This window comes from Ranitomeya variabilis, chromosome 2 (genome assembly GCF_051348905.1).
Source record: "Ranitomeya variabilis isolate aRanVar5 chromosome 2, aRanVar5.hap1, whole genome shotgun sequence".
In the NCBI taxonomy this organism is placed as follows: Eukaryota; Metazoa; Chordata; class Amphibia; order Anura; family Dendrobatidae; genus Ranitomeya; species Ranitomeya variabilis.
The window spans coordinates 428,927,978-428,955,375 of record NC_135233.1 but is presented as its reverse complement, the minus strand read 5'-3'; the positions used below and the strand labels follow the sequence as shown (position 1 = coordinate 428,955,375).

The following is a 27,398-nucleotide window of genomic DNA, read 5'->3' as shown; positions in this document are numbered from 1 at the left end:
CAACACTGTATATGGAGGGGACCTGCAGCCAACACTGTATATGGGGGGACCTGCAGCCAACACAGTACATGGGAGGACCTGCAGCCAACACTGTAAATGGAGGGGACCTGCAGCCAACACTGTATATGGAGGGGACCTGCAGCCAACACTGTATATGGAGGGACCTGCAGCCAACACTGTATATGGTGGGACCTGCAGCCAACACTGTATATGGAGGGGACCTGCAGCCAACACTGTATATGGAGGGGACCTGCAGCCAACCCTGTATATGGTAGGACCTGCAGCCAACACTGTATATGTAGGCACCTGCAGCCAACACTGTATATGGGGGGAGCTGCAGCCAACACTGTATATGGAGGGGACCTGCAGCCAACACTGTATATGGAGGGGACCTGCAGCCAACACTGTATATGGAGGGGACCTGCAGTCAACACTGTATATGGAAGGGACCTGCAGCCAACACTGTATATGGGGGGACCTGCAGCCAACACTGTATATGGGGGGGACCTGCAGCCAACACTGTATATGGAGGGGACCTGCAGCCAACACTGTATATGGGGGGGACCTGCAGCCAACACTGTATATGGAGGGGACCTGCAGTCAACACTGTATATGGAGGGGACCTGCAGTCAACACTGTATATGGGAGGACCTGCAGCCAACACTGTATATGGAGGGGACCTGGAGCCAACACTATATATGGAGGGGACCTGCAGCCAACACTGTATATGGCGGGGACCTGTAGCCAACACTGAATATGGAGGGACCTGCAGCCAACACTGTATATGTAGGGACCTGCAGCCAACACTGTATATGGGGGGGAGCTGCAGCCAACACTGTATATGGAGGGGACCTGCAGCCAACACTGTATATGGAGGGGACCTGCAGCCAACACTGTATATGGAGGGGATCTGCAGCCAACACTGTATATGGAGGGGACCTGCAGTCAACACTGTATGTGGAAGGGACCTGCAGCCAACACTGTATATGGAAGGGACCTGCAGCCAACACTGTATATGGGGGGGACCTGCAGTCAACACTGTATATGGAGGGGACCTGCAGCCAACACTGTATATGGAGGGAACCTGCAGCCAACACTGTATATGGAGGGAACCTGCAGCCAACACTGTATATGGAGGGACCTGCAGCCAACACTGTACATGGGAGGACCTGCAGCCAACACTGTAAATGGAGGGGACCTGCAGCCAACACTGTATATGGAGGGGACCTGCAGCCAACACTGTATATGGAGGGACCTGCAGCCAACACTGTATATGGGGGGGACCTGCAGTCAACACTGTATATGGGGGGGACCTGCAGCCAACACTGTATATGGTGGGGACCTGCAGCCAACACTGTATATGGAGGGGACCTGCAGCCAACACTGTATATGGGGGGGACCTGCAGCCAACACTGTATATGGAGGGACCTGCAGCCAACACTGTATATGGTAGGACCTGCAGCCAACACTGTATATGGAGGGGACCTGGAGCCAACACTGTACATGGGAGGACCTGCAGCCAACACTGTAAATGGAGGGGACCTGCAGCCAACACTGTATATGGAGGGACCTGCAGCCAACACTGTATATGTAGGGACCTGCAGCCAACACAGTATATGGGGGGGAGCTGCAGCCAACACTGTATATGGAGGGGACCTGCAGCCAACACTGTATATGGAGGGGACATGCAGCCAACACTGTATATGGAGGGGACCTGCAGTCAACACTGTATATGGAAGGGACCTGCAGCCAACACTGTATATGGAGGGGACCTGCAGCCAACACTGTATATGGTAGGACCTGCAGCCAACACTGTATATGGAGGGGACCTGCAGCCAACACTGTATATGGGGGGGACCTGCAGCCAACACTGTATATGGAGGGGACCTGCAGCCAACACTGTATATGGAGGGACCTGCAGCCAACACCGTATATGGAGAGGACCTGCAGTCAACACTGTACATGGAGGGGACCTGCAGTCAACACTGTATATGGGAGGACCTGCAGCCAACACTGTATATGGAGGGGACCTGCAGCCAACACTGTATATGGAGGGGACCTGCAGCCAACACTGTATATGGGGGGGACCTGCAGCCAACACTGTATATGGAGGGGACCTGCAGCCAACACTGTATATGGAGGGACCTGCAGCCAACACCGTATATGGAGAGGACCTGCAGTCAACACTGTACATGGAGGGGACCTGCAGTCAACACTGTATATGGGAGGACCTGCAGCCAACACTGTATATGGAGGGGACCTGCAGCCAACACTGTATATGGAGGGGACCTGCAGTCAACACTGTATATGGGGGGGACCTGCAGCCAACACTGTATATGGAGGGGACCTGCAGCCAACACTGTATATGGAGGAGACCTGCAGCCAACACTGTATATGGAGGGGACCTGCAGTCAACACTGTATATGGGGGGGACCTGCAGTCAACACTGTATATGGAGGGGACCTGCAGCCAACACTGTATATGGAGGGACCTGCAGCCAACACTGTATATGGGGGGACCTGCAGCCAACACTGTATATGGAGGGGACCTGCAGTCAACACTGTATATGGAGGGGACCTGCAGTCAACACTGTATATGGAGGGGACCTGCAGTCAACACTGTATATGGAGGGGACCTGCAGCCAACACTGTATATGGAGGGACCTGCAGCCAACACTGTATATGGAGGGGACCTGCAGTCAACACTGTATATGGAGGGGACCTGCAGTCAACAATGTATATGGGGGGGACCTGCAGCCAACACTGTATATGGAGGGGACCTGCAGCCAACACTGTATATGGAGGGGACCTGCAGCCAACACTGTATATGGGAGAACCTGCAGCCAACACTGTATATGGGGGGGACCTGCAGCCAACACTGTATATGGGGGGGACCTGCAGCCAACACTGTATATGGAGGGGACCTGCAGCCAACATTTTATATTAAATAAGTAAACCATACAACATTTTATATGCAGTGGGCCTGCAGCCATCAATGCATAAGAGGAGACCTGAAGTTGACACTGTATGTAGGGAGGAACTGCATCTGATACTGTCTATGCGGGGAACTGTAACTGACTGTCTATAAAGGCGGACCTGTGACTGACACTGTATACGGAGGGGAGCTTTCATCTGACACTATATATGGGAGGACCTGTGTCTTATATTGTACTGTATATGGGGGTACCTGCATCTATCACTGTCGTCTGGCATCAGCAGCATTTGTGCAAGGGGAAATGTTCAGTTCTGAAGCAAACCCGCCCTGTGGGAACGTACACAAAATCCACAGCGCTGATCAATTTACCCGCTGAGTTTTCCTTACAATGTGTTGACGTGATTTCCTAAAATCCCATCCACAATCTGGTACTGGAAGTTTTTTAGTTGGTTTTGGAGCAGAAAAGGAGCAGAAACTCTCCAAATCCTCCTCAAAAACGTGGTCGGTTCTGCTCTGAAAACTGCAAAAAAGACCCAGAGTGCACGTATCCTAAAACAACGCAGGTTTCCATGTGGGATATTGCCCCGGATGCTCGTATCTGTCCTCTTTTATACATACAAGGTACTGGTGGTGTCATCATTTGGGCTCTTAGCGAAAAAAAGGAAGCCTACCTCTAATCTGCTGTGGAGACCGTGCGTCCTCCACTCTCAGGGTCTTAGATTTCTTTGTTGTCAGCCAGGAGATGTCTTCCCTGGGAGAGGACAATTAGAGCGTCCATGGAGTTTATTAGGTTTATGAAAGTCCAAACTTTATGCAACTTTTTGATTCTACAAGATAATAAACCATAAGAAAAGTATCAGAATTAGGAACGTCCTGACTCTAAATGCACCCAGATCATAAATAAGCAATACTGTGACAATCTGGGTCAAAGCCAAGAGAAAAACTCAAAGAAATTCCTGAGAGTGATGTAATATAATGAGGGATCAATATTCGGGGCTGTCACTGTGACTACTATGAATATCTACTGCTTCATCTAAACAGCTGATAAAGGATCTATAAAAGGCAGGGGATTGGCTTTGTATTTACTACAGCCCTGAGGCAATTAGGCAAAAAGCATTACTTGTCTTAGTCTGTGTCTCGTAACGATAGTGTCACACTGTGTCGGGTGTCTTTGAGATCTCAAATTGCAATTTCCAGCCCCGGAGAAGATGTGGAAGAAGACGCTGCCTCAGATACTGGGATGCCTAGTGCTGGTGGTCCACACGTTGCCCCTTCCTGACGCAGGGCCGCACGTGGCCAATGGCTGGGAGGAGAGTATACGGATCAGACGACTGTCTACGGTCAGGAAGCACGGACAGGAGAGCTACTATCTCAGGATACACAACGATGGCCGAGTGGATGGAGCAAAGCATCCAAGTTCTCACAGTGAGTATGGACGAAAGGGACGTCGTCACCACTTATCCCTTTTAGTGGGTTGGGGCAAAAAAAAAAATAAATTGTAGGAAACTTTTGGAAACTTTTTGCATTGCTCCCTCTGTTATAGATATAGAGAAACACTAAATAGTTTGCAACTTTTTGCACAAGATCAAAGTTTAAAAAGTTTTTGCATAGCTCCCTCTATACTAATACAAAGTAGAAGGAAATCGATCTTGTTCATAAAGTTGCAAAGCATTTCCTTGTACTTTGTATTAGGTATGGAGGGAGCTATGTAAAAAACTTTTTCTACTTAGATCTTGTGCAGAAAGTGGCAAACTAAAGTTTAAAAAATTTGGGCACAGCTCCCTCTATATTGATACTAATACAAAGTAAAAGGAAATAGTTTGCAACTTTTTGCACAACTTTTCAAAGACGAGACATTAAAACGTTTTGGTGCATCCACCTCCATCCTAGATATACTGTCACAGAATGGGAACAGCTAGGGGGATTTTTTTTATTTTTACCCGTCCGCCCTTCAGGTATGACAGGAGACTTGTTAAAGTATACAACTGTATGGGTTGCATGTGTGACGGATGTGCCAAGAGGGTATTTGCCCCGATGGTGAACTATCAGGGGAGGGTGGGGGACACCAAACAATTGTTGTGTCTTGGCATCTAGATACAGGGCTAGTGTGGTAAACTGGGTGTGTGCTCTGGGTGAATCAATTCTCGTGGGTTCTGAGTGATCTTTTGGGCTGATACTGAATACAGGGTGGGCAAAATGTCAGATTGCTGCATTAGCTCTGTATCTAATCCTCCGACCATGACAGAGGGGCTTGTAAATGACCTTCTCTCCTTGGTCCCTAACACCCGTGGCACATGCTCTGCCACCCACCAGATCTACCCCTGCAGGAATGATCTCCAGCTTGGAACATCACCCCCATCATTTTTCCATAGCATATGATAAAGAATACTGGAAGACTGTGGGGATACGGCTGCGAGGCACAAGAGGTCAGGAAAGCAATATCATTCTTACTATGACCTAGTACATAAAATATCAAAGGTCACCGCACCCTACGGGCACCGCCATGTCTGCAGCCCGTCACAACTTATAGCCCAAACATAAGGATTGTCCTCTATGAAGCCGACAACACGGGACTAGTGTAAAAAGAACATTCGTTTCCCCATAGGGACTCATATGTTATAGTACGGCGCCAAACAGCACAAACCCAATGCAAAGTAAGTGAAACAAACAGTGACAATTATCTATTTTTGCAACCAGGTTTACTAGAAATCAGAGGTGTCGCAGCCGGACTGGTGGCCATTAAAGGATATCACTCTTCTCTATACCTGTGCATGGCAAGTGATGGCACGCTTTATGGAACGGTGAGTTTTAAAGGGCACATCCAACACCCCACTCCTGTCTGTAATCATTCACAGGAAGGTTTGATCATTTGGTCAGTTTTTGTTATTCAAGTCTGTACTATCAGGAAGGGCACTAGAGAAGAAGCTGGGAAGACTAAATGCTTCGCCTACAGCTCTTTTGCATCTTAAAGGGTTATTCCTAATATTAAAAGCTTTGTAAATGGTGGGTGTCCGGCTGCTGGGACCCCCAACAATCCTGACAGCAGGCCTTAAAAATGCCCCATCGGCGATGCACATGTGTACACCGTCAATCTATTCACTGTCCATAGGGAATTGGTTGGGGTCCCAGTGGTGAGACACCTACAGAATCTGAAGGTGCCTCCTTATGGTAAAAGATTACAGTCAGTGCATCCTGCAGCAGGGACCCCCAGCGATCAGCTATGGAGAAGCACGGGCAGCAAGTGTGCAATTCTTCTGCAGCGCCACCACTGGGGGAGTGAAGAATTACATAGTTCTCATTCGAGTCAATGGATGATCAGACCATTGTAGTGATGAGCCAGGTCCTCCGTGGTGGGAGATCCTCTTTATACTCTTTGCTTTCGCTTGCTGAACGCTGTGTGCGGTGTCTATATAGGACACCGGTATTTATAGGGGGTTATTACAGGTGTTGTGCTATGTTATAATGCACATGTGCAGCAGGGAGTGATTTATGATTCCTTCCAATGTATTCAGCACTGCTCTACACTAAAAGGTTATATAAGGTCAATGCGGTGTACTTTATACAGACATATGTCTGACGGCTCCTTATAGCAAGCAGTAATGAGACAGAAACATGGGGTTCGGAGGTTGAAGCTGCAGCAAGGTCCCTGCGTATAAAAACGCAAAAGCGGCATAGAAGTTCAGTGGTATGGATGGCGGTACCGGGGGTCTGACCCTTCCAACATTGCACCATATTGTGAATGCATCCTATAAATTACTGTGGGGCGCAGGGGTGAAAGTTACAATCAGACCTCAGGGCTACATAGTAGCGGCACAATCAATAGGAGGATGATAAAATAAATACATACAATGTATAAGCCTCTCCATAGATATAGATGTATATATGAGCTGGGTGTGCCCCCCCCCAATAGGTACACAACCCCCTCAGCAATATTTAGAGAGCGGGTGTGGATTCTGGCAGGTAATAAGTTGACCCTTCCTTTACCTTTGCACGGTCGCACTTTATTTTGGCGCAGGCACAGTAAAGTGAATGAACTCGCGTTCAATAGAACAAGCAGCTGATAAGCCGCTGATAATGTGGCGGCTCGGACAGCGAGAATAATTCACGTCGCTGGGGGTCAGGGATATCCTAAGCTGCTCAATAGCCAAATATCAAAGCGTCAGACTCATTCTACAACCATGGAACCTACCAGAATACATTGTAACAGTTGTCAGGTTTATTTTACTGTTGAATTGCATTGACTGGAAACATTGTAGCAAACCCTCAGCTGCTAAATACATTACAGTATGATTGCATAAAAGCTACCATGTACTTCTGAGTCAGAAAAACGCAGATTTACAGCTCAAGGCTTAAAGGGGTGGTCTCATATTGTTAAATAGGAAAAGTGCTTGTAAAACAATTCACTTTGTCACTTCCTTCTCAGGAACAAAGGGATTTTTATTTATGTGGATTAATGCAATTTGCCTAGATTACCGACCACCGCTGCAGTCTAACAGCAGAGGCAGGTTTCCTAGGAAAGGAGCGCACACGTGCTACCTCTTAGCTATAGAGCTTGTGAGCGCTGCATCTGGTCAGATTCAGTCCCACATGCAACTTCCACACAGTTCAGACCATGAGAGCAATTATGCCGCTGGTCCGAACAGTCAATCATCAGAAGCGCCCGTCCTCCCTGGTAAGAGGGACGCCTGGAGGCAGAGGGGTGGTGCACTCCTGAAGATGAGTACCCCTTTATATGGATTGTCCTGTGCTTAAATATGAACAGCATATCCTTAGATCTCACACCCACAACCCCGACTAATCATATGTTTGAAGCTTCTACGGCGACCGGACGTAAACAGTGTATCGACGCGAAATAGCAGAGCTCTGAACACTGTAGAAAACGGCCACTACACAGTGTATGGTTCACACCAGTGACCGGGACCAGGGAGCAGCTCATTAGTGTGTGTGTGTGTGGGGGGGGGGTGACAAGTGTCAAATCCCACCAATCTGATAATTCTCATCAATAAATAAGTCTTTAATCCTCAGTTTCTCTGTAGGAACCCATGCTACTTTTTTTCTGGGGGTGCCAAAATTCCTCCCCAAGATGTCTTCTTCTGAGTGACAGAATGACGACCGTCCTAATCATTATCATCTTTTCCTCCCCTCAGCATACTTATTCTCTCGAAGACTGTTCCTTCAAGGAGGAAATCGGCCGTGATGGATACAACGTGTATAAATCGCCAAAATACGGGATGGAGGTCTCTCTGAGCAAAGACAAGCAGAGGCAGCAATTTAAGGGAAAGGGCTTCTTGCCCCGATCCCAATTCCTGCCGGTCTTTCACTGGTCGCCCTCAGACCTGACCCCGGACGTGGAGGAAGGTGAAGAATATCTATACGACAGTAAAAACATCCCTGATGTTGAGAGTATGGACCCCCTGGGGCTCGTGGATATGCGGAGCTATCACAAAAAGTAGCCGAGGGGGGGAATTTTATGGACTCTTATTGTGATGGAAGATGAAGAAGAAGAGACAACTGGGGAAAAGACCATTGAAAGATGCATGGAAAGCACTGGGCAGCCACTGACTACAGCCACTGACTACAACCACTGCAGAGGCCAAGACACTGGGGAAGAGAAAGGTCAAGTCACCAGAAATGTAGGGAAATCAGAAGATGCCATGAAAGCGACCCAACGGAGATCATTGATTTAATATGCAAAATGTAGTAGCCACCAATCTCTTACAGTTTGGGGTCTTTAGGATGGAGATGGAGTCATCATTGTGGGAGGCCGCTTCGGAATATATTGTGTCTTGTGCAGTGTACAGAGTATACAGATCCAAATGAAAGAGCACCAGGACGTCCTCCTAATTATGTTACTATACAAGACGACGCTTTGATTCTTCCCGCAGAAAAGATGTCAAAGAGAGGGAGTATTAATAATGGAAGGGTTTTTTATTATTATTATTTACAGCCAAAGGGGAAAAAAATGCTTGTAACTTTTTGGCATTTTTTTTCCTTTTACTAAGCACTTGGTTCGAAATGCACTATTTATATTTAATTTATTGTATGTGGACATTTCTTATTTTTTACCTTATTTATATACTATATTTATGTTTGCTTACTTTACTAAATCCATTCACAATTATATAAAAGGATTTGTTGTATCCTCTTCTTTGTAACAGTTTGTAAATAAATTACCATATGTTCATGGGATGCTTCTGAAAGTTTCCTTGTTAAACTCATGAGTCATGGTGACATCTAATGGGGGCCCTCACAAAAACAAGTCAGCGGGTGCAGTGCTTACTGTAGTTCCATCCTGTACACTGCAGAGCTGAACTCACTATTCTGCTAGTAGAGAACTGTGTACATACATTACATTACTGATCCTGAGTTACATCCTGTATTATACTCCAGAGCTGCACTCACTATTCTGCTGGTGCAATCACTGTGTACATACATTACTGATCCAGAGTTACATCCTGTATTATACTCCAGAGCTGCACTCACTATTCTGCAGGTGCAGACACCGTGTACATACATTACATTACTGATCCTGAGTTACATCCTGTATTATACTCCAGAGCTGCACTCACTATTCTGCTGGTGCAGTCACTGTGTACATACATTACATTACTGATCCTGAGTTACATCCTGTATTATACTCCAGAGCTGCACTCACTATTCTGCTGGTGCAATCACTGTGTACATACATTACATTACTGATCCTGAGTTACATCCTGTATTATACTCCAGAGCTGCACTCGCTATTCTGCTGGTGCAGTCACTGTGTACATACATTACATTACTGATCCTGAGTTACATCCTGTATTATACTCCAGAGCTGCACTCACTATTCTGCTGGTGCAATCACTGTGTACATACATTACTGATCCAGAGTTACATCCTGTATTATACTCCAGAGCTGCACTCACTATTCTGCTGGTGCAGTCACTGTGTACATACATTACATTACTGATCCTGAGTTACATCCTGTATTATACTCCAGAGCTGCACTCACTATTCTGCTGGTGCAATCACTGTGTACATACATTACATTACTGATCCTGAGTTACATCCTGTATTATACTCCAGAGCTGCACTCGCTATTCTGCTGGTGCAGTCACTGTGTACATACATTACATTACTGATCCTGAGTTACATCCTGTATTATACTCCAGAGCTGCACTCACTATTCTGCTGGTGCAATCACTGTGTACATACATTACTGATCCTGAGTTACATCCTGTATTATACTCCAGAGCTGCACTCACTATTCTGCAGGTGCAGTCACTGTGTACATACATTACATTACTGATCCTGAGTTACATCCTGTATTATACTCCAGAGCTGCACTCACTATTCTGCTGGTGCAATCACTGTGTACATACATTACATTACTGATCCTGAGTTACATCCTGTATTATACTCCAGAGCTGCACTCGCTATTCTGCTGGTGCAGTCACTGTGTACATACATTACATTACTGATCCTGAGTTACATCCTGTATTATACTCCAGAGCTGCACTCACTATTCTGCTGGTGCAATCACTGTGTACATACATTACTGATCCTGAGTTACATCCTGTATTATACTCCAGAGCTGCACTCACTATTCTGCAGGTGCAGTCACTGTGTACATACATTACATTACTGATCCTGAGTTACATCCTGTATTATACTCCAGAGCTGCAGTCACTATTCTGCTGGTGCAGTCACTGTGTACATACATTACATTACTGATCCTGAGTTACATCCTGTATTATACCCCAGAGCTGCACTCACTATTCTGCTGGCGCAATCACTGTGTACATACATTATATATGTTGTACTGATCCTTCTACAATATCGGAAACAGTCAGCAAGCATGCACATAGACATTTTCCTATAGTCATCTCTTATATACCCGGGGGAGATGCTGTCAGTTTCATTTACATCCATGACTGTTTGGTAAAATGACTACTTATCCCATAATGCCAACATGAGATTGTTGTATAGAATCTGTTCAGAAGCTGACAGATCTAGATTTCCCTCAAAGTCATCAAGGAAAGAAGGAGATTTCAGCTATAAAATACGCAGAATTGTGAATACAGCTCTGCAGTAAATAGTCGATAACCAGTTATCAGTACAAGAAGCCTCCAGAACATACAGCGATTACTAGCTGTAATATCATCATCTCCTGGACTTCTGTGGAGTTACAGAGCTCGATTTAAAGGAGCTGTCCACTTTGGGCAATCCTCTTCCATTATAACGTTCTAGCAGCATTTCATTAAAGGGATTGTCCAGCCAAACTGTGCAGCCAATAATATGACATTGATACAGATGGATCCGGTGGTAGAGCAAGGAGCGACAGTCTTTACACCACAAAGTATGTCAGCGTCCCGGCACAGCTGGCGCAGCAATGTCACAGCATTGCCATACCCGTACCGGGTGGCTCTATGTGCAGGCAAGAACAGGACTCGGAGCAGGCGAGCAAAATATATATATATATTTTTTTTTTGCAGGTGAGGCACAAGGTGGCATTATTACTTTTTAAAGGGCATATTATTGGGGGAGGGGGCACCTGTGGCACCGGATGTAGACCACCATTCTCCGGTGCAAGATGTCTGCACTGTTTTTAATATGGTCTGACAAGTCCAGAGTATAGGAAGGTGAGGCATCGAGGCTCAATAAACACCAGGGACCCAAGGCTGGGAAAAACTGATCTAATGTCATTTTGGGGGGCGCCACCTGTACAGCTGCATAGGGACCCTCCAAAAAATGAGGTCCATTCCTGCCTTAGGGCTCATTCACACATCCAATCATCCAGTGCGAGTGCTCTTTGTGGTTTGCACTCATACCTATAACATTCTATAGGGCTGTGCGCGTCTGATGTCTCCCTCGGTCCGAGTGGTGCGCGGAAAATATCGGAGACATATCTGGTTTGGACCTGAGGGTCGGATCAAAATCTGCAATGCACATTTATGGGGCCATGAAAAAAAAAAAATAAAAATCAGCACTTGGATGACACCCCATTTTCACGGACTCGCAGAATAGGAAACTTTTTTCTCGAAATTCTCTATGTACAAGAAAAGCAGAGACACTCGGACTGCACCCTGATCAGAATAATCGGTCCGTTTTTATCGTACGTGAAAAAAAAAAAAATGGGTGTGAATGAGCTCTTAGGATATTAACAGCGATTCTTAGTGCCCACTAGAACTAAGCTGATGGGTCACAGGGACCGGCCCGTGTCCATATGATGCACAGATCCCAGGAGCCCACCATGCTCTCAGCTCTGGGTGGCCCCATTAAAGAAAAAAAAAAGGGATTGTCCAAAATAGACAAATAGTGTGCGGGCACTATATATAAAGCATTAACACAGTGTTACAATATAACCCCTTTTTTACTGGCCATATGGCCTCTGTACCGTCCCCATGGGGCACCTGAGGGCTGTCATTACCCGTCAGGACGGTCCCCAGCACCGGCACCCTGTGTTTAGGCACGCAGCTTCTTGTATGTATGGGATATGTCTGTGTTATCGAGGTGTTAACCTCCCGTAAACAACTACCTGAATTACTTATATGGCTGTTTACTTCAAAGCAGAAATGTCTCGTAACTTTCACAAGATGGTACTGACACAGATCAAAGACAGGATAATGAGGAGTGTGTTGCTTTCAGCATTACCTCTAATCATGCGCAATTGATTACAAAGCAATCTCGCTGCTGAGACTTTGACCTCTGCCCATTGCTTTGACTTCATCACTACTTGATTCATCAATTGCCCGGCATTAGTGAGGCGCAGGAACCGCCGCTCCAGCGGGAGGCTATTAATCAAATTAATCAAATGATTACAGAAGAAAACTTCATTGCAAATTTTCCTTTTTTTAAGTTTTATAAAACAAGAAAATTCGGAAAACTTCCCCAAATCATTAAAATATGTAGACCTCTGATGGAAAACTCTCTTAAATTTTGAAGATTTTCCAGCTATTGCAAGGGGTAAAAACGGCCCGGAAGATGACACAGCCAGATTTCCGAGGTCTTTAAGGTCTTTCCAACGTTTTTAGGTACTTTGGACACAATTTCTTTCACTGTCTCGATACAATTTTAATGTAACAAGGAAGCACTTCTGGAAAATAATAATCTATAATAATAATCTTTATTTTTTTTTTTTATATAGCACTAATATATTCTGCAGCGCTTTACACACATCATCATCGCTGTCCCCGTTGGGGCTCACAATCTAAATTCCCTCACAGTATGTCTTTGGAATGTGGGAGGAAACCGGAGAACCCGGAGGAAACACACACAAACACGGGGAGAACATACAAACTCCTTGCAGATGTTGTCCTTGGTGGGGTTTGAACCCAGGACTCCAGCGCTGCAGTGCTAACCACTGAGCAACCGTGCTGCCCATGCACATAAGGGGTAAAAAGCTTTTTGAGTGAATCCTCTCCAAAATCCTCCTGAACAGCTACAGCAAAAACTCTTCCAATTCATTTATATGGGAAATCCATTTTGCTGTTCATACGAGGAGCTTATTTTTTATTCCTTAATAGATTTTCAAAAACGCTTGTGGGAGAAAAAAGGAGCAGGTGACATCTATAAAACGCCTCCCAAAGGAATCCGCTCCAAACTCCACACTGTCCAATCGAAAGGCTGCAAAAAATGGTTCAGAAGTATGTGGGGGAGGGAAACCCCAAAAAGCACAACTCTTCCAAAACCGCTTCAGGAAAAGAGAAACTAAAAAAGAAGCATTTCCTAAAACTGTTTCTGCATGAAAAATGTGTATTTTTGAGGTTTGTTTTTTTGAGGATGTGAAAAATCACACAATTTTCAAGTGGAAACTCCTTCACACATGCTCCTCTCCACTGGGAGTTTTTGAAAAAGTTTTTGGTTTCCAGAAAACTTTTGAAAAGAAGCTTTATCCCGGAGAGTTTCAAGTGGACAGTGCCTAGTTTGGAGCAGATGCCATCAAGGGTGACATGCACATTTTTTTTCCCCAGCAAAAGTTTTTCAGAAACTAAATGTGAGGAAAAATGGTTATAAGACAGAATAAGAGCTGCAGAGTGGTTTAACATTAGAAATTATTTTTTTTATTTTTTTTTCAAGCACACCTGCTCCAAGAAACTCAGTGTGCACATACCCTTACAGCAAGGAAACCCTCGCCACTACAAAGCCAACGTGCCAAGCTAAGAAAGGTGGGAAAGAACAGGTCCAAACTGCAGTAATTGCAAGTTGCCAGAAATTGACTTCAAAACCTAATTCCCAAACTAGTACCCTGTAGTCTGGCAGCCCCTCTTCAAAGCCCTGGGAGTAGATGTCACTTCTGGCTATGTAATCACACAGAAGTTATCCAGGTGACTTCACAAATACCTGCTGTTAATGCTATTGTCCGCCGGCCTGACAAAAGCAGCGCATAGTTCCTCCAGATTAAGGAGGCAGTGGAGGATTTCAGACATCTCTCCGCTCTGAGCCCAGGAGAAGATGAAACGCTCAGATATATGATCCTGAAACGTGAGGAAGTCTTTGTGAGGGGGAATGGGGGATGCAGCTCAATAAAAGGCCTCACAGCCTGCCGAGAGGCAATAAAACAATGGGGCGGATTTATTAATACCGTCCTAAGAGAGAACGCAGAATTCGTGATGTTAGTACCATCAGTGGCAAATGGAAAGTTCTGCAACTTTAGATTATATTTCAATACTTTTTTTGTAGTAATATGCAGTATTTCTAGCATTCATTTTTTTCTTGTTTCCATATATTCCCTCTGGTGTTGCAGAAGTGGCTATTGGACAGAGCAATCTCCTTCCCCCTCTGGCAGCTGCCCTCATGTGATCACTATGGAAAGACCTGGCTGTGGGTGTGACAGATTAGACATATCTATCTCCTTCCCCCACTGGCAGCTAACAATATAGACTTTTATTCCTTGCAATACTGCCAGGTAGTACTGAGGATCTTCCTATTGGCTGCCCTCCCATGATCACTATTGAAAGACCTGGCTGTGGGTGTGACAGATTAGACATATCTATCTCCTTCCCCCTCTGGCAGCTAACAATATAGCCTTTCACATCTTGCTATACTGCCAGGTAGTACAGAGGATCTTCCTATTGGCTGCCCTAGTGTGATCACTATTGAAAGACCTGGCTGAGGGTGTGACAGATTAGACATATCAGTTTCCTTCCCCTTCTGGCAGTTGACGACTTAGACCCTTACCTCATGCTATACTGCCAGGTATAGAGCCGATTCTTATTGGCTGCCATCCTGTGACCACTATAGAAAGGCCTGGCTGTGGGTGTGACTGATTAGACATATCTGTCTCCTTCCCCCTCTGGCAGCTAACAATATAGCCTTTCACTTCTTGCTATACTGCCAGGTAGTACAGTGGATCTTCCTTTTGGTTGCCCTCCCGTGATCACTTTTGAAAGACCTGAGTATGAGTGTGACAGATTAGACATATCGGTCTCCTTCCCCCTCTGGCAGCTGATAATACAGCTCTTTACCTCATGCTATACTGCCAGGTCTAGAGGCGATTCTTATTGGCTGCCCTCCCGTGATCACTATGGAAAGGCCTGGCTGTGGGTGTGACTCCACACCAGGTGTCACCATACAAAGTGAGTAAATCACTGTTCACATTATCTAAAAATGATTTATGATATCTACAATCAATATATTTAACACTAGGACATCCCCATCAATAACAAAAGTCTTATTATTTTAAAGGGAATCGGTCAGTAGAATCAACCCTACTAAGTAAACTATATGGGCATGTAGGTCATAGGTAGCTGAATAAAATGACACCTTGCTATGTGTGATGTGATGAATGGTTTGTGAGAAATCTACGTTCTTCTGAATATGTAAATAAGTTGCTAAGATTTATGGGTCGGACATAGATCTCCCCGGGGATCCGCCTCCAGTTTATTTTAAATGAAAAGGGGCGTTACCAGTGAGATATCTATATCAGGAGAGCAGACTGTCAGTCTTTACATGTCTCATTCTGGTAACGCCCCTTTTCATTTAAAATAAACTCTGGAGGCGGAGTCTTGGGGAGATCTCTCTCTGGCCCATAGATCTTAACAGCTCATTTACATATAAGAAAAGTGTGGATTTCTCAGGAATAAGGCCATGTGCACACGTTCAGTATTTTTCGCGTTTTTTTCGCGTTTTTTCGCTATAAAAACGTGATAAAAACGAGAAAAAAACGAGAAAAAAAAAGCTAACATATGCTTCCCATTATTTTCAGGGTATTCCGCATTTTTTGTGCAAATGTTGCATTTTTTTCCGCGAAGAAATCGCATCGCGGAAAAAAAAGCAACATGTTCATTAAATTTGCGGAATTGCGGGATTCCGCACACCTAGGAATGCATTGATCTGCTTACTTTCCGCACGGGGCTGTGCACACCATGCGGGAAGTAAGCAGATTATGTGCGGTTGGTACCCAGGGTGGAGGAGAGGAGACTCTCCTCCACGGACTGGGCACCATATAATTGGTAAAAAAAAAAGAATTAAAATAAAAAATAGTGATATACTCACCTTCGATGGCCTCCGGAGTCTTCCCGCCTCTCCGATGCACGCTGCCGCTTCCGTTCCTATAGCTGGTGTGCGGTGAAGGACCTGCGATGACGTCGCTGTCTTGTGATTGGTCGCGAGACCGGTCATGTGACCGCGACGTCATGGAAGGTCCAGCACACACACACCATCTATAAGAACGGACGCCTCTGAGGAGATCGGCTGTCTGCAGGTGAGTATAAGCATTTTTTTTTATTTTTTTTATTATTTTTAAACATTCTATCTTTTACTATTGATGCTGCATAGGCAACATCTATAGTAAAAAGTTGGTCACACTTGTCAAACACTATGTTTGACAAGTGTGACCAACCTGTCAGTCAGTTTTCCAAGCGATGCTACAGATCGCTTGGAAAACTTTAGCATTCTGCAAGCTAATTTCGCTTGCAAAATGCTAAAAAAAACGCAAAAAAAAATTGCAGATTTCTTGCAGAAAATTTCCGGTTTTCTTCAGGAAATTTCTGCAAGAAATCCTGACGTGTGCACATACCCTCAGACATCAAATTGCAGATATCAAGGTATCATTACATTCAGCTTTCTATGACCTGCGTGCCTATATCGACGGCTCAGGAGGGGTGACCCGACTGACAGACTCCCTTTAATAATTCACTTGCTGACAGAGATTGGGACTTTGCTGCAATTTAGAGGCGGAAAAACTGCACATGCCCAATACTCTCAAGAGCAGGGTCGTCTTATTTTGTCTTATTTTGCTTTATTACTGTATTGTTAACGTTGTTACCTATGACTGTTGTGTTTGAAACTGTTAAACTGTAAAGCGCTGCGGAATATGTTGGCGCTATATAAATAAAGATTATTATTATTATTACTAAAGACCAGAAAGAATTTGGTAGGGTAAGTATATTGTACATTCTATATTTTTACACAATTTCTGGAATGGATAACATCACTAATTAAAAAGAGTTGCAGGATAATCCCTTTCCATATCTCAAGTTATGGGTTACTTGATAGACCCCTATAACTATAACTTAAAGGGGACCTGTCACTTTCCATAAATATGCATTTTTTTTAACCCGGTGTAAATGCCGCTGTTCTCCTGAATCCAGCAATGTTTTTCTTTTTTTTCCTGCGCCTCTCTGTTACTGAGATATGGCCTTCTCATTCTTGTATGGGAATCTTGTGTTTTTAGATAAGTGGGAGGGATCTTCAACTCTTCTCTGTGGGTGTCTCCTTGACTACCACACCCATGATTTACATACAGTAAAGAAGGGGCCATATCTCAGGAACGGAGAGGAGTAGGGACAAAAGAAAAACATCTCTGGATTCAGGAGAACAGCGGCATTTACACAGAGTTAAAAGGAAATTAATTCATATTCATGGCAAGTGAAGGGTTCTCTGTATATTACGTTGTCCAAGATCAGAAAACCATGGATGCCTGCCTTACTTACAGGTTGGGTCTGGACCTCATTTAATTCAACAGAGCTGAGCTGCAATACCAGACGTAACCTGGACAATCCCTCACACTTAACAAGGACTTAATATACACTAAAATAAAGGGAACACAAACACCAGAATATAACTCCAAGTACATCAAACTTCTGTGAACTCAAACTGTCCACTTAGGAAGCAACACTGATTGACAATCAATATCACATGCTGTTGTGCAAATAGAATAGACAACAGATGGAAATTATTGGCAATTATCAAGACACCCTCAATAAAGGAGTAGTTCTGCAGGTGGGGACCACAGACCACATCTCAGTACCAATGCTTTCTGGTTGATGTTTCGGTCACTTTTGAATGTTGGTTTTGCTTTCACACTCGTGGTAGCATGAGACCGACTCTACAACCCACACAAGTGGCTCAGGTAGTGCGGCTCATCCAGGATGGCACCTCAATGCGAGCTGTGGAAAACGGTAATTAGTTCTTACCGGTAATTGTATTTCCAGGAATCTACCTGACAGCACCATTGGAGGACGTCCTTCTTACCCTCAGTGGGACAGGAACCACAAGCGTTTAAAAGGACCCTCCCCACTCCACCCACCAGTGATTTTCTAAGTACCACATCTGGATGGATGCAAAAAGAGAGTTTATTTACAATTACACACCAATGTTACATCACATTAGTCAGTAGTATAAGTTTGCAGTGGGAGGGAACTAGTAGTGCTATCAGGTGGATTCCTGGAAATACAATTACCGGTAAGAACTAATTACCGTTTTCCAGTCCACCACCTGACAGCACCATTGGAGAATACCAAAGGATGTTTAACTAGGGTGGGAATACTGCATGTAAAACTTTTCTACCAAAGGCTAATTGGTCTGATACGACATCTAATTTATAGTGTCTAGCAAAGGTAGAAAGACTAGTCCAAGTCGCCGCCCTACAGATTTGCTCAGCTGAGGCTCCCCCCTTCTCTGCCCATGATGTAGAAATGGCTCGTGTTGAGTGGGCCCTAAGAGTGTCCGGGGGATCTTTCCCTTGGTCTGTATATGCTAGGCTAATCATGTTTTTAATCCACCCTAGCAATGGTTGATTTTGCTGCTTTACAACCCCTATTTGGACCACCGTATTGTATAAATAAGTTAGTGTCCTGTCTCCAGCTTTCTGTCGCCCCCAGGTATTTTAGAACAGTCTCCCTAACGTCAAGGTTATGGTAGACCCCCTCTTTTGCGTTTTTAGGGTGTTGGCAGAAAGAAGGAAGGATTATCTCCTGATTAATATTAGTAGAGGATACTACTTTGGGGAGGAAAGCTGGGTTAGGTTTGAAGACTATTCTGTCGTCAAAGATTTGAAGATATGGGTTCTGGATAGAAAGAGCCTGCATCTCCCCCAGCCTTTTAGCTGATGTGATGGCAATTAGGAAGGCAGTCTTAAAGGAGAGATTGGCCATGTCCATATCTTCCGACAGTAAGTAAGGGCTTTTACACAAAGTGTTAAGGACCAGGTTTAGGTCCCAAGGAGGAGTTGATTTCCTCACAAGTGGCCTCATTCTCTGCGTGGCCCTGGAAAATCTTGCTATCCAGGGATGGGAGGCTAGTGATGTATCAAAAAAGACACCAAGTGCTGCAATCTGTACTTTTAGAGTACTAGGCCGAAGGCCCTTGTCAAATCCGAGTTGTAGGAAATCGAGGATTCTGGGAATATCTGGTTTCGAAGTATCCACAGGACCCTCTCCCAGAAAGGAACAATACCGCTTCCAGATCTTGTTATAAATCGCCGAAGTCACCGGCTTTCTGCTTGCCTGGAGCGTGGTAATGACATCTTCTGACAGGCCTCTGGATCTTAGGGTTTGCCATTCAGGATCCAAGCAGATAGGTGAAGAGAGTCTGGATTCCTGTGGAACACCGGACCCTGAAGTAGAAGGTCCTGCCTGTTCAGTAGTAAGACTGGTTCCTCTGTTGACATCTTGGATAGTAGAAAAAAACAGCTTCTTTTTGGCCAAAAAGGAATCACCAGGATTACGGTTGCTCCTTCGTCTCGTATTTTCCTGAGGGTCCTCGGTATCAGAGGAAGAGGCGGAAATGCGTACAGGAGACCTTCTCCCCAATACTGAGACAAGGCGTCTACTGCAGTGGCTCCGTCTAAAGGACTGAGCGAAAAAAATGCTCTGGCCTTTGTGTTTGACCTGGTGGCAAAGAGGTCCACCTGAGGTGTTCCCCATTTCTGGCATAGACTGCTGAATACTTCCGGCTTCAGTTCCCATTCTCCGGGATGTACCGACTTTCGGCTCAAGAAATCTGCTACCTGATTCTTGGCGCCTTCCAGGTGAACTGCCGAGATGGATTTGACAGATCTTTCTGCCCACCTGAAAATCTGGTCTGCTAAGTGTTGCAGTGGTGGATGTTTCGGACCTCCCTGGTGTCTCAGAAATGCCACTGCTGTGACATTGTCGGACAGTATTCTCACGTGTCTGTCTCGGACCAATGACTGGGCCTGGCACAACACTTTCCAGATCGCATACAGCTCCCTGAAATTTGACGATCTTGCGGCAATCTGAGGAGTCCATTCTCCCTGGTAGTATGTTCTCCCTATATGACCGCCCCATCCGTATTGACTGGCGTCTGTAGTAACCGTAACACAGGGATCGAGTATCCATGGAACTCCCTCTCTCAGGTTTCCGGGTGTGGTCCACCAGGTTAGGGATCTTTTTACAGACGGAGACACAACCATCTCCCTGTCTAGGGAACTCTGTTTCCTGTTCCAGGATCCTAGGACTTCTCTTTGTAACTCCCGCGAGTGGAATTGGCTCCATTTCACACAGGGTATGCATGCTGTCATGAAGCCGAGTATCCTCATTGCCTCTCTTATGGAGGGGGTACTTCTTCTGAACTGATGAATGTCCTGATCATGGCCTCTTGCCTGTCTTCTGGTAAAAAAGATGTTCTTAGATTGGAATCCAACATCACCCCCAAAAATTTTATTCTGGAATTTGGGACCAGGCAGGACTTCTTCCAGTTCACAATCCACCCCAGTTCCTGTAGGATGGAAAGAGTGAAAGTGCAGTCTATTTTGAGGAGTTTCTGTGATTTCGCCATTATCAGGAAGTCGTCCAGGTATGGGACTATGGTCACATTCTGGTTTCTTAGATAGGCCACAACTTCTGACATCAGTTTGGTGAAAATCCTGGGCGCTGAAGCCCGAAGGGGAGACATCTGAACTGGAAGTGATGTACTATCCCCTTGTTCATTATGGCAAATCTCAGGAATTTTTGGTAGGAGATGTGTATCGGGACATGATAGAATGCGTTGCTTAGGTCTAGGGTACACATTACCATGTCCCTGTCTATCAGAGGCGTCGTGGACTTTATAGATTCCATCCGGAATCTTTTGTACCGGACCCATTTGTTTAGTGGTTTTAAATTTATAATCGTCCGGGAGTCCCCGGATGGTTTCTTTATTGAAAACAAATGGGAATAATGGCCTTTGCCTCTTTCTAAGATGGGAACTGGAACAATCGCCTCTAAATCCAACAGCTCCTGGATGTTTGTCCACATGGAGGAGTCGGAGAGCGGGCAGGGTCGGGTTACTACAAATCTTTCTGGGGGACTGCTGGAGAACTCTAATTTGTATCCCTGCGCAATCACCTGTAGAATCCAAGGATTCTGGGACACCTTCTGCCAACCCCTTAGAAATTTTTGTAACCGACCTCCCACCTTGATGTCATTTATTTGACTTTGGTGTACCTGCACTTGGGAAGATGGAGTCTCTACCTTTTCCACCCTTGGGATAAGACCACCTCCCAGATTTCCCTTTCCCCCTGTAGTCTGTCCTCTGACTAGGTCGGGACCTACAAAAGGGCTGGTACTTTTTGGTATTCTCCTCAGGGAATCCCTTATTTTTATCTGAGGCTTTTTCTAAGATATCGTCTAGAATAGGCCCAAATACTTTATTCCCTGAGAATGGGATTCCACACAATTTATTTTTTGACTGGAGATCCCCCGACCAGGTTTTTAGCCATATGGCTCTTCTGGCCGCGTTAGACAAAGACTCGCTTCTAGCCGCGAAACGTACAGATTCGGCAGAAGCGTCAGCCATAAAGCCTGTTGCGAGTTTGAGCAACGGCAGGGATTTAAGGATAACCTCTCTGGAAGTCTTGGCTGTGAGATGATCCTCTAAATCGTCAATCCATAAATGCATTGACCGGGCTACGGATGTTGCCGCTATATTGGCCCGTATTATTGCTGCGGAGGACTCCCAAGTTCTCCTTAGCAAACCGTCCGCTTTACGATCCATAGGATCTTTTAATGCGGAAGAGTCCTCAAATGGGATTGAGGTCTTCTTCGCCACTTTTTCTAGTGGAACATCGATCTTGGGAACTTCATCCCACACTTTAATGTCCTCTGGATTGTAGGGCAGACGAAGTCTAAAATCCCTGGGAACCACCAGTTTCTTCTCCGCTTCCTGCCACTCTTCCAGGATCATGGAACGGATGTGGTTGTTGACGGGGAAGACTTTTGTCACTTGGGCATGTAATCCGCCAAACATCTCGTCCTGGATCGAGGTCTCCTCTGGCGTGTCCTGTATCTGCATGGTGTTACGCACAGCATAAAGAAGCTCATCTGTGTCTGCTGCAGAGAAGAGATATCTCTTCCCTCTGCCCAAAGATCCGTCTCTTTCTTCCTGGTCAGAATCCTCCGAAACCTCACCCTCGGAAGAGGGGCTAGACTCCCTTGGCCTCTTCCGTGAAGTCTGCGGTTCTGACTGAGCTGCCTGGGGAAGATTCAAGCTTGAGATAGAAGCCTGAACCTCTTGTCGAATCATGGTCCTCATACTGGATAGTAGCGTCGTCTGCTCATCACCCACAATTTTGGATGTGCACGACTTGCACAATGGTTTCCGCCAATTTTCCGGAAACTTAGTGGCACATAATGGGCATTTATTTTTCCCAGATTTTTTCCTTTCGGCTGTGGAAATGGGAGGCTCTGCCTAGGATAAATAGAGATACATGTGGGGGTACGTAGGTAGGGAAGCAGGGGGAGGGGTGAGCTTTGTGGTATGGCTTTACATAGCCCACTCACGTGCCCCTGAAGCTGGTCAGTCCCCTCAGGTCTGGCAGTCTCCTCCATAGTGAAGATAACAACCTGAACGTATAGCCGAGTGCTCCTTTGTCAGGATGGCCGGCGGCATACAGACCCCCCTAGTGAGTTTATATAGGTTTTACCTGGTTGATCCTGCCCTCCTTACCGCCGCTGCGGTGACCGCGCTGTGCCCCTCACCGAGGCCGGCGCTGCTGCCGGCGCCATCCTCCACGCTGGCCGCGACCGGAAGTGACGCGGCCGTCGCGACCGGAAGTGACGCGGCCGCTGGACCCGGAAGCGGCCGCCTGGAAGTGGTCGCTGGAGAAGCTGCGGCTGCATGCTGGATCCGGCCGCTGCTGGAAGCGGCCGCCGCACTCACTCCCCGTCAGACAGGCACCCGGACCGAGAGCCCCCATGAGGAAGCGGACCCGACCCCAGGAGCAGCGCTACACTGGGGAGGCTGAGGGACCCCCCATAGCAGGTATCAGCCGCAGATATCTTACGGCGGGGAAGGGAAAGGCTGGGCCCCCCGATCCCCACCATCTGCACAGCACCGTCGGAGGACACGCTTGCCGTTCCTATCCGCAGTGGGACAGGAAAAACACTGGTGGGTGGAGTGGGGAGGGTCCTTTTAAACGCTTGTGGTTCCTGTCCCACTGAGGGTAAGAAGGACGTCCTCCAATGGTGCTGTCAGGTGGTGGACTGGAAAGAAGGTTTGCTGTGTGTCACCGTAGTGTCCAGAGGCTGGAGGCGCTACCAGGAGACAGGCCAGTACACCAGGAGATGTGGAGGGGGCCGTAGGAGGGCAACAACCCAGCATCAGGACCGCTACCTTAGCCTTTGTGCAAGGAGCACTGCCAGAGCCCTGCAAAATGACCTCCAGCAGGCCACAAATGTGCATGTGTCTGCACTAATGGTTAGAAACCGACTCCATCAGGATGGTCTGAGGGCCTGAGGTCTACAGATGGGAGTTGTGATCACAGCCCAACACCGTGCAGGATGCTTGGCATTTGCCACAGAACACCAGGATTGGCAAATTCGCCATTGGCGCCCTGTGCTCTTCACAGAAGAAAGCAGGTTCACACTGAGCACATGTGACAGACGTGACAGAGTCTGGAGACGCCGTGGAGAGCGATCTGCTACCTGCAACATCCTTCAGCATGACCGGTTTGGCAGTGGGTCAGTAATGGTGTGGGGTGGCATTTCTTTGGAGGGCCGCACAGCCCTCCATGTGCTTGCCAGAGGTAGCCTGACTGCCATTAGGTACCGAGATGAGATCCTCAGACCCCTTGTGAGACCATATGCTGGTGCGGTTGGCCTTGGGTTCCTCCTAATGCAGGACAATGCCAGACCTCATGTGGCTGGAGTGTGTCAGCAGCTCCTGCAATATGAAGGCATTGAAGCTATGAACTGGCTCGCCCGTTTCCCAGACCTGAATCCGATTGAGCGCATCTGGGACATCATGTCTCACACAATTCACCTACGTCACATTGCACCACAGACTGTCCAGGAGTTGGCGGATGCTTTAGTCTAGGTCTGGGAGGAGATCCCTCAGGAGACCATCTGCCGCCTCATTAGGAGCATGCCCAGGGGTTGTAGGGAGGTCATACAGGCACATGGAGGCCACACATACTACTGAGCATCATTTCCTTGTTTTGAAGCATTTCCACTGAAGTTGGATCAGCCTGTAACTTAATTTTCCAGTTTGATTTTGAGCATCATTCCAAATCCAGACCTCCGTGGGATATTAGTTGTGATTTACGTTGATTATTTTTAGGTTTTATTGTTCTCAACACATTCCACTATGTAATGAATAAAGATTTACAACTGGAATACTTCATTCAGTGTTATCTAGGATGTGGGATTTTAGTGTTCCCTTTATTTTTTTGAGCAGTGTATATTTGCCCCATACTGCACTGATGCCCACAGGTACAATGTTGCCAACATACCCAAAGGGACAATTAAATGCATCATAAACGGGACTTCAGGGGTTAAAGACCAGGTAAAAATCAAACCTGAAAAAGCTTTTTTTTCACCCCTCTTTTTGTCTACTGTGTGTGGGCAGTATTCTTCCCCACTCACAATAGAAGGCTTAGTGCACAAATTAAGAAGGTTAAAGGGTTTATCTCCGTATTACACAGGGAAGAAGCACAAAAAAAATGTGCAAAACGAATCTAAATATCAAACGCAGCGGAAACAATAGAAAAAACAGGAAAATGAGATCATATTACACGTAAAGACGGACTGGATATCCTGAAAGGCACGCGGCTTAACGCGGATTACATGCCTTTGTGCAGTCCTGCCTGGTTTTACACCTCGATACCTTCTTCTCCTGAGGAGGTCGCTCTCTCTTTGATGGACAGCCACCAGCACACTCACGACTTTCAGGAGCTACAACTTTTTTAGTTTTCCGTCGACAAAGTCGTAACGAGGGATCGGTTATTTATTAATTTTATTTTTAGAGGTTTTGATGACACTGTAATGGATGTAAAAAAATACTAAGGGAATTAGAAATAACGGCGATACTACTGTTTTTGACTTTCACATTCAGTGTACGGTAAAAATGTCATTTTACTGCAGGGCAGAATTCCGTCAGGAACACATTTATACTTTTTTTGTGTATTTTTTCCAGCTTTTAAAAAAAAATAAAAATTAAAAAATGGTTTTGTGTTCCATATTCTGAAACTCATAATGTCTGTATTTTCATTTGTCGGAGCTTTTAAGAGTTTTTTTTTGCTGAGACTGAGATGTCTTTTTTTTATTGGTATTATTTGGGGGGGGGGGGTTACAGGTGACTTTTTGATCACATTTTTGGAGAGGTGATGATAAATGAAAAACCGCAATTCTGACATCTTTTTTGCATAATAGTTTAGATTATAAGGCTGCCGTCACACTAGCAGTATTTGGTCAGTATTTTACCACAGTATTTGTAAGCCAAAACCAGGAGTGGGTGATAAATGCAGAAGTGGTGCATATGTTTCTGTTATACTTTTCCTCTATTTGTTCCACTCCTGGTTTTGGCTTATAAATACTGATGTAAAATACTGACCAAATACTGCTAGTGTGACGGCAGCCTTACTGATGCAGCGAGACCACATTTTTTTTTTATCTGATGAGTGGTATAAAGAGGAGTGATTTAAATTAGATTATGTACAAAGATATACCCTAAGGCCGGCGTCACACTCAGCGTATGTAAATACGGTCCGTTTTTTACGGCCGTAATACGCAGAAAAGTCCCCAAAATAGTGATCCGTATGTCATCCGTAGGCAGGGTGTGTCAGCGTATTTTGCGCATGGCATCCTCCGTATGTAATCCGTATGGCATCCGTACTGCGATATTTTCTCGCAGGCTTGCAAAACCGACATCTAATGGATTTATGTGCTCAAATGTTACTTAAAACATATATACAGTATATATGGTTGGAGCGCCCCCACTGCCGCAGGGCCGAGGGGTACCCGGTACCGGGCCTCTCTGTCTCGGTTCTGGGGCTGTCACGGTGGCTAGACCCGGTCCGTGACCCTGCTGAGGGGGTCCAGTGAAAGTTGAGAATGATGTGGTGTGGTGCAGGTCGCGGTGAATAACGAGGACACCAGGTTGCAGTCTCTTTACCGAAGGCTTCAGGATCCTCAATCCGGAGTACGGTTAACAGGGCTGTCTGAGACCGGCCGGTCCGATGGCACTTCCAGAGTTCCCTTTGCAGGTGGAAATCTGTGCCTACCTTCTAGCGCTTGTGTGTTGTAGTCCTTGCCTGCTTAGCACCACGGGATAGTCCTCACAACTGTTGTGTCTGTTTCTGAAGTTCCCTCACAACTGATTCTGATGTTCTTCTCCGTCCCCCCAGATGATATGGCTAGGACGCACCCGTATGACGGGTAGGCCTGGAGGTCTTCCGGGACCCTAGAGTCGCCCCTCTCCAACTGTTGCCCCCTATGTCTGCTTAGGTGATTTGGGTGAGACAGCCCGCCTATAACTGACTGTCCTGCCGTAGGTTTGAAGTAAGGCCTGGAGCTCAATACTTCCTCGGCGTTTCCGGCCACTGGCTACGCGCCTCAGTAGGATGTTGCCTCGGTCTTACAGCACGACTCCTACTGGTGTTTTCTCTTTGTTGCGTTGATCTCGTTTCTCACTCTTCACAATAAACCTCGCTTCTTGTCCTTTCTTGGGGTACCGCCGCAATGAAGTGCAGGCGCGGTCCCGTAACGTTCTTTCTGTTCGCTAGGCCTCTGTCAGGATCCCACCCGACAGGGACCCCCCCTGAATCTTCCCCTGCAACACCCTCTGCCACAGGATGTTGCCTGGTTCCAACCCAGTCAGCTTTCTGTCTCACTTCCTATCTAACCCCCAGTTTTACCAGATTGTGAGGAGTGGCCTAACACATAGCACCCTTAGCTCCCACTGGAGGCCAGACTATGAAGTGTATTGGTGTCTGTGATACCTGGTCAGGTGAACTCCTTCAGTGCCATCAGACGTACCAA

The 27,398-nt window shown here is 46.1% G+C and overlaps 1 protein-coding gene and 1 long non-coding RNA gene across 7 annotated transcripts in view; one reads left to right on the top strand and one right to left on the bottom strand.

The window, feature by feature from the left end:
* LOC143806426 (uncharacterized) overlaps positions 1-27,398 on the bottom strand; it is a 269,413-nt gene that overhangs the window by 237,580 nt on the left and 4,435 nt on the right. For all 6 annotated transcript variants that reach the window (XR_013221450.1, XR_013221449.1, XR_013221452.1 and 3 more), the window contains exon 2: positions 3,606-3,761. This is a non-coding gene — a long non-coding RNA (uncharacterized LOC143806426). The remainder of the gene's footprint in view (positions 1-3,605; positions 3,762-27,398) is intronic.
* FGF19 (fibroblast growth factor 19) lies at positions 4,019-9,121 on the top strand. The gene is made up of 3 exons (XM_077292602.1): positions 4,019-4,359; positions 5,632-5,735; positions 8,082-9,121. The coding sequence occupies exons 1-3, from the start codon at positions 4,143-4,145 to the stop codon at positions 8,385-8,387; spliced, it is 627 nt and encodes a 208-aa protein (XP_077148717.1). The 5' UTR covers positions 4,019-4,142; the 3' UTR covers positions 8,388-9,121.

Excerpts from the sequence above, each read along its gene's own strand:
- FGF19 (XM_077292602.1), top strand. The coding sequence starts at position 4,143 with ATGTGGAAGAAGACGCTGCCTCAGATACTGGGATGCCTAGTGCTGGTG. Across the intron at positions 4,360-5,631 it reads AAAGCATCCAAGTTCTCACA|GTTTACTAGAAATCAGAGGT; the intron begins GTGAGTATGGAC and ends TTTTGCAACCAG. Across the intron at positions 5,736-8,081 it reads ATGGCACGCTTTATGGAACG|CATACTTATTCTCTCGAAGA; the intron begins GTGAGTTTTAAA and ends TCCTCCCCTCAG.